The sequence below is a fragment of the Bidens hawaiensis genome, unplaced genomic scaffold (genome assembly GCF_021521415.1).
Source record: "Bidens hawaiensis isolate Kalapana, Puna unplaced genomic scaffold, B.hawaiensis_p1.1 tig00013980_1, whole genome shotgun sequence".
Lineage (NCBI taxonomy): Eukaryota > Viridiplantae > Streptophyta > Magnoliopsida > Asterales > Asteraceae > Bidens > Bidens hawaiensis.
In genome coordinates this window covers 5,073-18,629 of record NW_027492196.1, presented here as the reverse complement: position 1 = coordinate 18,629, position 13,557 = coordinate 5,073, and the positions used below count along the sequence as shown (strand labels likewise).

The following is a 13,557-nucleotide window of genomic DNA, read 5'->3' as shown; positions in this document are numbered from 1 at the left end:
CAAGAACCTAAAGTATTATACGAACCCTTGAATAGTTTTACACACATTAACCCAAACACGGTGTGTGTATTCGTCACTTATTTTCATATCAATATTTTAATTTCTAAGGTACATGCTAATTTTGGATTTTTTAAAGTAAGTATATCTATATACCAATTTGTTTTAAATTTTTGATGTAAAAATACGTAGCTACTATTAAGAGAGGGTTCAAAAAGGGTCTATTGCCTAGTAACGTTAGATAACACTTTAAACTTGTTCAAAGAAACAAAAAAACTTTATACATATTTAAAAAACCGAAAAGTAAATAAATTGGTTAAATGGGTCAACCCACATGAACCGGATGTTTACGCAAATATGACCGTTAAGTTAGCATGTTGGCGAATTCAACCCGATTAAATGACCCAAATGAGTTTAGAATTAACAAAAATCCATAAATATAAGTATATATGTTTAAAGGTGGGGGGATATAAGCAGCAAAACGGCAAGCAATAACAACGATAACTCGAAAACCTCAAGTTACCTTTAGATACCGAAAAAACTACACTGAAACAGGATAGAACTCTCTAACTAGAGACGAAGCAAAGAATAAAGAGTGACATACCCCACCCCCATCTTAGAGCTAGATGGTGAACTCCCAAAAATATTTTTTATATAAAAAGGAAAAGTGATATTTCCAAACGGACAAGACAGGTTAGTAGACCATGTAACATGTTCTGAAGTTTCACCAGTTTGGAAAACGTAATAAATTTCCTAGCTTCATCCATCAATGGGGTAAAAAACAAACAGTCAATAAAGAAAGTCAACGGCTACATGACATGTCAAATCTTTAGCAGAATCTGCTTGGAATGCATTTCCCTGCCACTGCTTTCTCTCTCTTCATTTCATCATCTTCTTCTTCTGCCATTGTCTTGGGCTCTCTGACCACCAAATTCTCACTTATATCAGTTACAACTCATATTCCATATTGTAAACTCAAATCAATTAAGCTTCAAACAGTCAAAAGTATTATGATCACATATACCATTTGATTGTTGATGACATTCTACTGTTAACATTACCTACATGCAATGACAAAGTTTGGACGAAAATTTCATAAGGCCGGAACCAATACGCGTAAAAAAATTTTTAAATGGAGTGGGTCGAGCTCAAAATTTCTAAACGAAAACCTCTAAATTTACACTACATATAAATTTTTTTAGACGGAAACAGATAAAATTACACTGTTGAGCAAAATAATAGGGGAGGGGGGGGGGGGGGTTCCACTAAGCTTCGCCATTGTCTACCGGGGCAAAAGATTTATATGTGGGCCCCTTTTTTGCTAAATAATGCAAATTTATACGTTTTCGTTAGAAAACTTTATACTTAGTGTAGGTTTACCAATTTTCGTCGAAAAATTTGCCATTGTTTGCGAGGGCGAAAGCGTTATGGTGACCCAATGTGGGCCCCACTTTTTTGCTTGATAGTGCAAATTTATACGTTTCGTTATAAAGTTTTACACATAGTGTAAATTTACCTGTTTTTATCGAAAATTTTTAGTCCGTCAAAGCTTTATAAGTTCATTACTAAAAAAACTAATAACCTATTTTTGTTAGATGTTTTAATAACACAAATGTAATCAAACAGCTAAAACAAACACAATAGCATGAGTTATACATAATAAAACGCGTGACAAACCTTTCTTCAGTGTAGGAAGATGACTTATTCAACATGGGTTCAACTTGAACTCTTTCTTCATTCATCGCCTCCACAATACTACCACTAAAATACTCCCTCTCCTCCGCCTGCGTCTTCCCGAACCTCGGATTCTCAGACATGCAACATATCTCATCTTCCACAGCCACCGCAGCCGCCACCTTCTTACACAACACCCCTTTATGCAAACTACCTGAGCTACTGCAGCTCTTCCTAGCAGCAACATTTGGTGCCTGATTAATATTATTATTATTATCAGACTTATTTCCTTTAAACCCTATAGAGCCACCACATGCCATTAAGTGAAGCAGCACTGAGTTGCGGCTCAGTGTTGGGTATGGATCGCCGTCCTCAAACCGCTTGGAGGTGGAGTTGCTGTCACCCGAGGTGGTTGATTGTGACGGTGGAGGTGATGGTGGTGATAATATACGGATACCCTTTGAACATCGCGATGGGGTGTTTGCGTAGTTTATTCGTTTTTCTTCGTAGTCTAGTTCCTCTACGTTGAATTCGGTATGCCGTTTTGAGACCGTTAGTTTGCGTTTTGGGACGTCTGTTTGAACCTCGTCTGCATGCAAGTGTTTATCTAAAAAATGGGTAAAAAGATATTATTAAGAGATTAAAAACTTCTAATAGAATTTCCTAATTTATGTTTTTTCTAAGACTATGAGTACGGGGGCGCTATGCTCGGCTCAAAGAGCCAGCCACTAGGGAACATCACCCCCCCTAGGTGCTTTGGGTGGCGTTTTGGCTTTGGTGTTTTGAAGAAGGTGTCACCCCCACATTTCTTCAACCGACCATTTTTTTCCTTAATAAATTCCTACCAATCAAATTAATTTTTATATTATTTATATTTGAAATTTTTTATATCATTACACCATTTTTTGTAAAAAATTTCATTGTTGACTAGGAAGTCACATGGCGAGAACACCCAATGGTACAACTTTACCACTACACATGGTAAAATTATTAAAAGAATATTAAAATTTAATTTATTTAATTTTACTTCAATATTTTTTTTTATAATAAGTAAATAGAAATGCTGGTTTAATGAATTTAATAAAACCTACACTTATAGACCAAAACAGAATATACCAAGCACGCATTTGATCTCCTTGTATCAAGACGGTGGTTAAGACTTCTTTATGTATAAAGAGTTGGGTTCCCATGAATAGTTAAAAAATGTAGTTCAAAACTATTATAAAACCTAAAAACTTGTTAACACTATAAATAATGAATTGTTGAGTATATAAAAAAGTATTTTTAACATATTTACGTGAATAAAAAATTTAGGAATTTCACATGCATATAAGATAAATTTTACAAACAAATTTTACAAACTAAAGTGTTAAAAAGTATATTGATACAAATTTTGTATATACTATATAGAAGTTGAATACAGAAAAACATTTATAAAGAAGTTTTATTTAGTATATGAATAAAACATTAACTTTTCCTGTTTTTATATCGTTAACAAAGGATTTATATTGTGTGGATTGACATGGGTTTCGGTTGTAATCGGGTGGACGGGATAAGAATATTACTCTTTTCTTGGTGGTTGTAACATGTGTGTAGCTGTTTGCTAGCTTGTTTTGAATAAAATTTTGTTGATAGTTAAAAATCGGAAAAAAAATATTAAAAAAGTATGACTTCAGACAAAGTGTTGCTTGTTCAGTGGCAGGTCTGTCCATAGAAGTCCAACAAGGTATCCAAAAAAAAGTATAATTCGGACCCATCTGTCCAAATGTTAATAATTTATAGCAATAGTTACATAAGTATATTTGAAGAAATTATAGTAAAAAGGAAAAGAAATTTACTGGGACAGTAGAGAAGTTAATAAAAAGCCTGTGACATTTGAAAATGAGTTTGCTTCTGCCAGAATTGAATTGAATTTAACTTGATAGAAAAAGTAGATGTCAGTGGCTTGTATTTACTTTCCTATCAGATTTCTCACTATTTTTTTAGAACAAAACAAAATTTACTAACACAAACGGACAAGAGACTAGCAAGTAACAAGTCACTGGGACGGGTAGTTCACCCTATTACAACGTGCACACACCTCTCAATCTAACCTGACCACTTTTTTCCTATTCTTCACTCATATAAACGAGGACGTTATTATATCTTTGAGATTTCTCATTACCTATTACCTATATATACATTATTCGTTTCTTTTATATAAATACTCAAGCAAATATTAATATAGTAAACTTGTATATCTATGTGAAACTAAAATTACTTAAACACAAACTTAAAATATTCATACTATTCTATAAAGTTACCAAAAGAAATTCCACCTCATAATTTTTAAGAATGAAAAGTATAAATTTAAAAAACAAAAGAATTTATTTAGTTTAGTATATACAAAAGTCATGAAGAAGGAACAAGTACCTGGTGAGTGGAATACAAGTTGAGATGCTTTGAGCACATACTCGTGACCTTCTGATGGCAAAATAACATCATTCTCAGCCAAGTCATTCCACACATATCCACTTTTGTACATCCTAATTGTATACACACACACCATTTCATTTAGCATGCGTTTATCATTTGCTTCTAACGTTTTTCAGGTTAAACCGTGAATCCGAACGTTAGTAAATATTGTAAATTAAAATGAAACCATCGCAAATTAAAACCGAACCAAATCATGCAAACAATCACTAACGGTTTGTGTTTGGCTTTGGTTTGAATGTAAAGAAACACATCATTTCACATGTTCACTCCTAAGTCCTACCTTATTTTGCAAGTTTTTTCATTAAAAGTTAGTTTATTTTCAAATTACCATGGTAAAAATGAGATGCTTAATTAAGGGTAAAGTTACAAAAATCACCTGACAAACTTATCAACCAAAATCACTCCTAGTGAGATTCCAACTCTAAAAATCTTTTTCTTTTTTTTCACACGTTTGGATTTGAATAGTACTTTATTCGGTTCGGTTTTCAGTTAGAACCGAATAAATTAAATTACTAACCGAATAAACAAAAGCGAAATAAACAAATAACCTAATGGATGAAAGTGAAAGATAGAAGGTAAGTAAAAAAAGGTTTGACCTTTTACAAGACCAAGAATAAAGTGATGGCATTCCTCTACCTCTCAGAACACTGAGTCTCTCCAACACATCTGCATAATAATAATAATAATAATAAAAGTAAAACACAATAATAGTTTGGTATATATTATATAATTACACTAAAAAACACTACATTTATCTCTTCTGTTTAATTAAATAATATTTTTTATACCTTTATAATTAGTTTTCTCTCTTCTCTGCTCACAACCAATCCAACAAATATTAAAAAATAAATAGGGGCAAACAATGTTCCCCAAATTTACAAAAAATCTTCTCTCCACTCTATAATTTAAACTCACAACCACTCAAAACCTCACCCTATAATTTACATACTCTCTTCACATCAATTTAGGGAATGGGATGTGAATGCTCTAATGAAATTGAAGAAGTACCTTTGAGGCGAAGCTGGTGGTGAACCAAATGTGTAACCTCTACGATATGAGGGTGCTCAAGCTCACCATTTTTGGAAACATAATAAACAACTTGGACCGTTTTGAAGGTGGGTTTGACCACGGTGGTTGACTTTGATGGAACTTTGACCCTTCTTCCTTCATCCATTTTGTAATGGAAGCAAACTTCAAAAAATACTTTGATATATATTATATATATATATATGGTGTGTGTGTGAGAGAGAGAGAGATGAGGGTGACTGGTGATGTTGAACTTTGAGTGAATGTGTAATGACTAAGGTAAGGTAAATGGCATTATTATGAAACGTATAGGTTGAACTTGAAATTACAAGAGGGTAACCTAACCAGTACGGATTAAGACAGACCATGATCAGATAGCTAGCCATGCTTTATTGATATATACACAGATGCACTTTGTCCATTTTTATTTAATATTGGATTTCAGAACGCATATTGATAGAAATGGAAAGTAGATATATGATAAATGATTTATTTTTGTTTTTATTGTGTCTTTGTATTAGACCACAAATATAATTAGTGATAGTTAGACTTGATTTGAGGCTATTGTATCCTCAAGCAAACCAGAGACAACAAATAAGACCAGGTTCTTGTCTTTGACTAGTTCATCAATATTAGCAAAAGCAGGTGTATGCTTTTGGGCACGACTTAAATAAGAAATGTGTGTGTCATTATTATGCATTCGAAGCCTAAGAAGTTGTGTCTTAACTGTGTGTTCCCTTAATTGATGCTAGCATAGGCTTGAGCAAGAGATAACAATAGGCACGCCTTAAACATGTGTGAATGATGTCTTAGAGACGGTTGAGATAATAATCATGCGAACTTGTGCATCATTTGCAACCCGTGTATTTTAGTTTGTATCAATAGAAGTCGAAACAAGACATGTGATAGAGCCATCAATAAAACTAGACAACTTGTTTGTGATCAAGAAAGGCTCAATCATATTCTTCCAATAGTCGTAGCTAGCTAGTTGGTGAAAAATTTAACGGAAATTTATAGTAAAACCTCACAATAGATGATAAACTACTACGATTTATGAAGACAATGATAACGCATCAGAAGTGGAATATACAGTTCTAGAAAAATATATTAAATGAATATGAAATCTCTGCAAATCATATACGAAGTATAACAATATGGAACTAAAATAAATCATGTTTAAATACATTTACATATGCTAATAGAAACTAAAGTAATCAATGAGATAGATTGCTTGCATAAAGTTGTCTAGGAATACATGCAGCACAAAAACGACTACCAAACACTGAGGTGAAGAAAATGTAAAGCATTTTTTTTTACAATATAGGAACAACTTACTTCCAGATTTTATGATTAGGGCGTTATTCATCTTTTGTTCTATTTTGTGGGATATTTCAACTTAAATTATCATGTTATGTTTTTGTATGGTGTTAAACTTCAATCAATTTAAAGAAACTTTGATATAAATTTAATGGTACGAAGTTGGCAATGATGGAAAACATGTTCCTTTTCAACCGGAAAACTATATTACTTTCTTAATTGTTATATACGAGTACTTTGAATTTGCATGCAGTACTACATTTTTTTTGTTATATTCAATTACAATAATAATATTTTATTTGAAAATTCAAAGTTGACCAAGAACTCAATCCTATGTGCATCTAACAAAGGGGATTGACTAAGGTTTTGTAGACTTGCCACTGTACCCTAAATTTATTGCATAAAGTTGACACATTGTTGTGTATAGGTGTAGCAGTAAGCCAGTAATGGAGTTACAATACTAGTTTTCTTGGTTTATGATTCCAACCCACCAACACGTACATTATCTACTGTCCCAACAGATGACCCAATGCAATTGTAAGATGCAACCCGTAAATTTGTTCCTAACTAATACATCATAGAAACGACTTCGTACATAAAATAAATGTCTACATTGAAAGAAAAAAAAATGTATTATTATAAAGGGTTAAATACACTCAATAGCAATCTAAATTCGATTATTCTCTCCTTGAACATTGTTATTTTCTCCGCTACAACTATAAGAGATTCTTCAAAAATGTATAATGTATTGTATGATTTCGTTCTTAGAAAATAGTAACATGTAAGATGACGCATCAACATAACTTAGAGATGGTGTTACCATTGTAGGGGTGTTCATGTTCTAATTTTGACGGTTTTCAGATTAAATCGTAAGCCAAAACCGTTGGTAATGGTTTCTAACAAATTGTAAAAGAAAACCAAAACATTGAAAGTTAAAATCCAAACGGTTACTAACTTCATATTAGTTTTTCATGATTTGGTCTTATTGGTTCTTTATAACAAAACATGTATAAAATAAGAATATATAATTTTCAAAAGGTTATAAACATGAAAGGCTGCATTCCTCTATTGAATTGTTAAGCAAAACCAAATATCACAAAACTCAAACTTAAAATAACTATAAGTCCAAGTAAAATATAAAAGTACAGATAGCCATAGCCCAAGTAAAATATAAAATTGAGCACAATCCGAAGTCCAACGGTCTTGTTCTATTTTTTCATACTAGCTTCAAGCCTTTAACTTCAAGTATAAACTATAAACCAAACTGTTTGGTATGATGTAAACATTCCTACACCGATACAGTGAAATTTTTTTAAAACCGACCGTGAAACTAAAGTTATGACCGTTTTGTAATGATTTCACGATTTCAAAGCTCAAACTGAACCATGAACTCATACAGGATGTGTGTTCATGTTTATCCTCAATCAAATCAATGTTGTTACATCAAGGAGCCCTCTGCAAACAAAAAGTTTAATGTTGACCGAATTATTGTGCTAATGTTGTTGGGTACTAGTGCAAGTGGTGTTGTCACATCAACCAAAATCTATAAAAAAAAAGGTAAAAACAAAAAAGAAAAATTCTTAACAAGTCATTATTCTAGAGATAATCGATAAATGTCTCCACATTATTTCAAATTCCTTAAACCAAACTAGCCGTCTCCGACAAGATTCCAAACCAAACTAGGCGCCTCCGGCAAGATTCTCTTGCGTCCCTCGGAGTTTGTAAAGGAAATTCTTGAAATCTTGCGTCCCGGCGAGATTCCAAATCAAATAGCTGAGGCAGCAAGTATGTAATGGGCATTTCGAGAATTATAAATAAAATAGAGACATTTCGGGTTTCTCTCCAGAAAACTTTTGGATTTCTCATTTACAATATTACAACTTAGCAGTTAAAACTTTTGGACAAACATATATCACCTAAAACATTACTACAATAGATTATTATGATGTAACATGCATTCATGTAGTTAGTTAGGCAGCCAACGTCAATCAATGTCCATCACATGTAATAAGTAATAAGTAATAACTAATAACACCACCACAAAACATGAAAACAACTTTTATTTTTTAATAATCCATACTAATTTCTCAATTTACAAGTCAATTTAAACTATAATAATAATAATAATAATAATAATAATAATAATAATTCACACATTTTTATTAAAAAAATACCAATTTACATAAATCTACGCATATAATTACCATGCAAAGAAGTCAACAACAAAATCAACTCCTCATCACTCCCACCGTACACCTCCCTACGCCGGCGGTTCTGGTCAACCTGCCGCCGTTGACTATACCTAACCGCAACAGCCTCCGGCAAGACCAACCTCCGGCAAATCGGACACGTGGCATGATCCTGTTCGAGCCACTTATCAACACAGCCTTTGTGAAACATGTGCCGACATTTTAATCTTCTGACTTCATCACCGTCTTCAATAACCGAGAGACAAACGGAGCATTCTTTGGGTTCTAGTCCGGTGGACTTGTGCCGGCCACATGGGTTTGTTTGTTCGATGAGTTTAAGGTACTGGGCGGTGGTGAGTGGGTGGTTGTCGGCGGTGTAACCGATGGTGTCGGCGATTGATCGGAATAAGATGACGAGTTCGAGTAAGAGGACGGTGAAGAATAATAAGAAGAGAGTGTAGATGTGAGCTATGAATCGAGAGAGTGCTCCCATGTTAATTATTATTATTTATGTGGGATTTGATTTTGGGAGAATATTATTATTTTTTAAGAAAGAGTGAGGTGTTGATTGATGATATTGGGGATGGATGGTTTATGTGTTTTCTAGGAAGATATTTTTTGTTTTTGTTTTGTTTTTGGTGTGAGGAGTTTTGAGACTTTGAGGTTAGACTAGAGTGCCATGGTCCCGAATTCGACCACTTATGTTGAATTGTAACTAAAAGGTTTTATAAATAAGGGTTTCAAGAACTATATGGTTACTTTCTTAAAAAATAAATCAAATCCAATATTGATGGAATAGGATAATCAAGTCACGGATCAATAATCAAATACGATGTAGAAAAAACTCTTGTTTATTAATCAGAAAATCTAACTCAAGAAACTGATTACAACTCTCAAATTCTAACTCGGTTTGACTCTTGATGAACCTAACTCGGCTACATCACGTCCAACGGATAATAGTGAATTTAGTGTTATTATATTATTTTAGTTGGAATAAGCTATTGTTTTTGTCTAGATTGTTTAACTGATTCAGTTTAAAATGAAATTTTTGATTCAATGAATTCTTGAATTTTGGCTTTTCTAGCTTTTTGCCCTCTTGGTATGACGATGTTCATCTACACTAGTTATTAGTTACACATGCTCAAGAGCTAAATTGGAAACACGAATTATTGGCAAACACCTAAAACGATTATTGTATTAAGAAACTCATTCAAAACTTAATTACAATAATGAAACCCTACACGGTTTATATAGACCAAACCTAGACGTGTTTGAGTCTAACTAGGATTCCTAAACAATAGGTAAATTAATTAAAATAAACCTAACAACCTAAACCAACATGTATTAGGAAGTATTAGGATCCATATGTAACTTGTGCCTTGCTCGCCAAGTTACTTGCCTTGCACTCCAAGGCTTTGATTAGAAATTGCCAACATTCACCACCCCAATTTCTTAGTCGTATAGGGTAGGTCTTCCAATTTCAGCAGTAGCCCCGTCGCAAACAGCAGTAATGTAGCCATGAATGATGCCGTGCAAACCCCGGTTAGACGTTCCACTCGCTCTTCGGCCCTACCCGTAAAATATGGTGACTATGAGTTAAATTCCAACGAATTTATTGAAGAATTGCTACTCGAGCTCGTCCATGGAGATCTATGTGGACCGATTACTCACCGACTTTAACGGGTAATAAGTATGTTTTAGTCTTAATTGATGATTTTTCTCGTTTTATGTGGTCGATTTTGTTGAAAGAAAAAAACGGTGCCTCCGAGATGCTTAAACGATTCAAGGCGTCAGTCGAAAAAGAAACCGGGTGCTTGATTAAAACTATACGAACCGATAGGGGCGGAGAGTTCACTTCACATGAACTAAATCGGTTCTTTGAAGATGAAGGCGTGGTGAGACATTTAACTGCACCATACACGCCACAACAAAACGGTGTGGTTGAGAGGCGAAACCGAACTCTCATGGAGATGACCCGAAGCATCTTGAAGGCGATGAAAGTTCCAAATTATTTATGGGGCGAGGCGGTTCAACACGCGATGTATTTGATCAACCGCTCTCCTACGTGAACCTTGGTAGGAAAAACCCCATACGAGATGTTCAAGAAAATGAAACCGAACCTCGAACATCTTCGCGTATTCGGGTGTGTTGCTTATGCTAAAATTGAAGCTAACCACTTGAAAAAATAAGATGATCGATCGAGGTGTCTCGTTCACCTCGGGACCGAGCCGGGTAGCAAGGCGTATAGGTTATACGATCCACGAAACCGGAAAATTGTCGTGAGTCGAGACGTTAATTTTAACGAAAAAGAAGGGTGGAATTGGGATAAAATAGATGAAACCGATAATAACGGAGAACCGGGTATGTTTATTATGATGTGGGGTAATATCGTTGATACCGGAAATGGGCCGATCATGCTCAACCCAGCCGAATCCGGATCTGCAATTTCTAACAGCAGCAGTATCGGCCAATCAGCAGCAAATAGCGACCATTCTGGTCCAAACAACAACAGCATCGACGAATTGGTCGCAAACAGCAGCAACAACGACGCTTCTGTCGCTAACAGCAACAGCAGCATGAATGAATCTGTCGCTAATAGCAACAGCAACAACGAAACTGTCGCTAGCAACTTTAACGGGTAATAAGTATGTTTTGTTCGGGAACGATTTTCTCGTTTGTTTTCCCACCATGCATGATTCACACCATTTATTTTCCTGACGAATTTTAGGGACACCCGTAACCACTCCCGTCATCGTCCTCATCGTTTGGAAATTGAGGTGACCGAGTCTCGCATGCCATAACCACGAGTCTTCGTTTATTTTTGATTGCAGACAAACTGGGGTTCCCCACATTTAATTTAATCTTGTAGAGCCGACTTTTGTTTCTAGTGACTTTCATTAACAACACCCCGTGTTTATCATGCATTGTTAAATAGTCGGCCCTCATCCGAACATCACAACCGGACTCGGTTGCTTGCCCGAGACTAATAATATTATTTTGTAAGTTCGGGATATAATAGATGTCGGTCAAGAGTTTTTGTTCTTCGGTTTTGCCTTCGAATAGGATGGATCCTTTGCCTTTTATTACGACACACGATCCGTCCCCAAATTTAACCCGACCAGTAATACGATCGTTAAGCTCGGCGAAATAAGCTCGGTTCCCAGTCATATGGTTACTCGCACCGTTATCGAGGTACCAAACATCTTTTTCACTCGAATCGGCCTTGAGTTTGTTCGGCAAAACTTTTTCTTCGTTGAGGTGGACGGTCTCTTGAATGCAATTCATCATAAAAATGCACCGTCTACTTTTGGTTCGTCCTCGTTTGTTATTGTCATGTTTGCTTCTTTGTTGAACCGTACCGGACACTTAGAAACAAAGTGTCCGAACTCCTCACAACGGTAGCATTTAACTTTCGAAAGGTCTCGTTTTCCCCTCCCGTTTTGATCATTCCGGGTTTTGGTTGGTTCCCGGTTTCAGTCTTGCCCAGTATTACGGCCTCGACCACGCCCCCGGGACGAGGAAGCCCCTCGTCCACGACCTCTATTTGCTTGATCACGAGAGCTATTTCGGTTAGAATAAGAATCAGATTTATGAAACATCAACTTACCGCGATTGTCAGGTTGATCCTCGTCCCTTGTTCTTTCTTCGTAGGCCTTTAAACATCCCACAACTTCCTCGAAACTTACGGCTTTGAGATCTAAAATTTGTTCGAGCGAAGCAACCATGTGGATAAAACGTCTTGGCAAGCTCGTGAGAAATTTCTTGACGAGTCTCTTTTCTTCATACGGTTCTCCAAGCGTGGATGCTTTTGACTTTATTCCCGTTATCTTCGCGGCATAGCTGTCGATTGTATCCGAATCCTTCATCCTCATAACATCGAACTCTTCAATCAACGTTTGAAGTCTCGCTTCTTTTACCCGATCGGCTCCGAGATGTTGAGACTTGATCGCTCCCCACATCTCCTTAGGCGTGTTCAAATCACCAATTTGCAAGATTTGATCTTCGGGAATTGATTGAAACAAAACCGCGATTGCGATATTGTTTTGCTTCGCGTCGGTAGTGCCGGGTTCGATTGCACCCCAAACGCCATGAACGTTAAAAATTACCTTCATACGCATAGCCCAAATAGTGTAATTTGTTGCGGTAAGCACCGGGCATTGAAACGAGCTCGAGCTCGTGCTCGTTTCTTTGGCCGCTTGATCGCTCATCCTTGGTTTTCGTCTATTATAGAAAATCGAAACTGATTTTCGTGAAGAAGAGCCTTGATCCAGCCCTTTGAATCACGGCTGGTCGTAGTCCCTGAGCACGGACTCGGTCGGTAATAATATATGATGAGCACAGCTTCTTCCCTCGTGATTTAAATTAAATCCACAAAAGACAAAACTATCTTGTTTGACTTTTTCTTGATTTAATTACTGAAGCACAATCTCTTTGGAAGTCTCTTGGTCGTAGACTCCAATCTTCAGATTACGGGATCGTAGCTCGTCTCTTGATCGCGCTCTGATACCAATTCAAGAGCTGAATTGGAAACACGAATTATTGGCAAACACCCAAAACGATTATTGTATTAAGAAACTCACTCAAAACTTAATTACAATAATGAAACCCTACACGGTTTATATAGACCAAACCTAGACGCGTTTGAGTCTAACTAGGATTCCTAAACAATAGGTAAATTAATTAAAATAAACCTAACAACCTAAACCAACATGTATTAGGAGGTATTAGGACCCATATGTAACTTGTGCCTTGCTCGCCAAGTTACTTGCCTTGCACTCCAAGACTTTGATTAGAAATTGCCAACACATGCCTCCTCTCACATGAGGGGCAAAAGTGATTAGGTTTGGGTTTTCGGGTTTGGCAGCTACATGACAGTTAG

General features: G+C 35.7%; 3 protein-coding genes across 3 annotated transcripts; all 3 read right to left on the bottom strand.

Moving 5' to 3' along the window:
* Window positions 1–595: 595 nt before the first annotated feature.
* LOC143545538 (protein SOSEKI 2-like) lies at window positions 596–5,320 on the bottom strand. Its single transcript, XM_077037416.1, has 5 exons — window positions 5,155–5,320; window positions 4,743–4,812; window positions 4,084–4,196; window positions 1,675–2,278; window positions 596–917 (listed from the first exon to the last, which is right to left on the bottom strand). The coding sequence occupies exons 1-5, from the start codon at window positions 5,318–5,320 to the stop codon at window positions 827–829; spliced, it is 1,044 nt and encodes a 347-aa protein (XP_076893531.1). The 3' UTR covers window positions 596–826.
* A 3,211-nt stretch (window positions 5,321–8,531) lies between these two features.
* On the bottom strand, window positions 8,532–9,181 carry LOC143545537 (E3 ubiquitin-protein ligase At1g63170-like). The gene has a single exon (XM_077037415.1). It carries the CDS (start codon window positions 9,169–9,171, stop codon window positions 8,668–8,670), a length of 504 nt encoding a protein of 167 aa, XP_076893530.1. The 5' UTR covers window positions 9,172–9,181; the 3' UTR covers window positions 8,532–8,667.
* Window positions 9,182–11,402: 2,221 nt separating this feature from the next.
* LOC143545523 (uncharacterized) lies at window positions 11,403–11,963 on the bottom strand. Its single transcript, XM_077037403.1, has one exon. The coding sequence runs from the start codon at window positions 11,961–11,963 to the stop codon at window positions 11,403–11,405; it is 561 nt and encodes a 186-aa protein (XP_076893518.1).
* Between the last annotated feature and the right edge of the window lie 1,594 nt (window positions 11,964–13,557).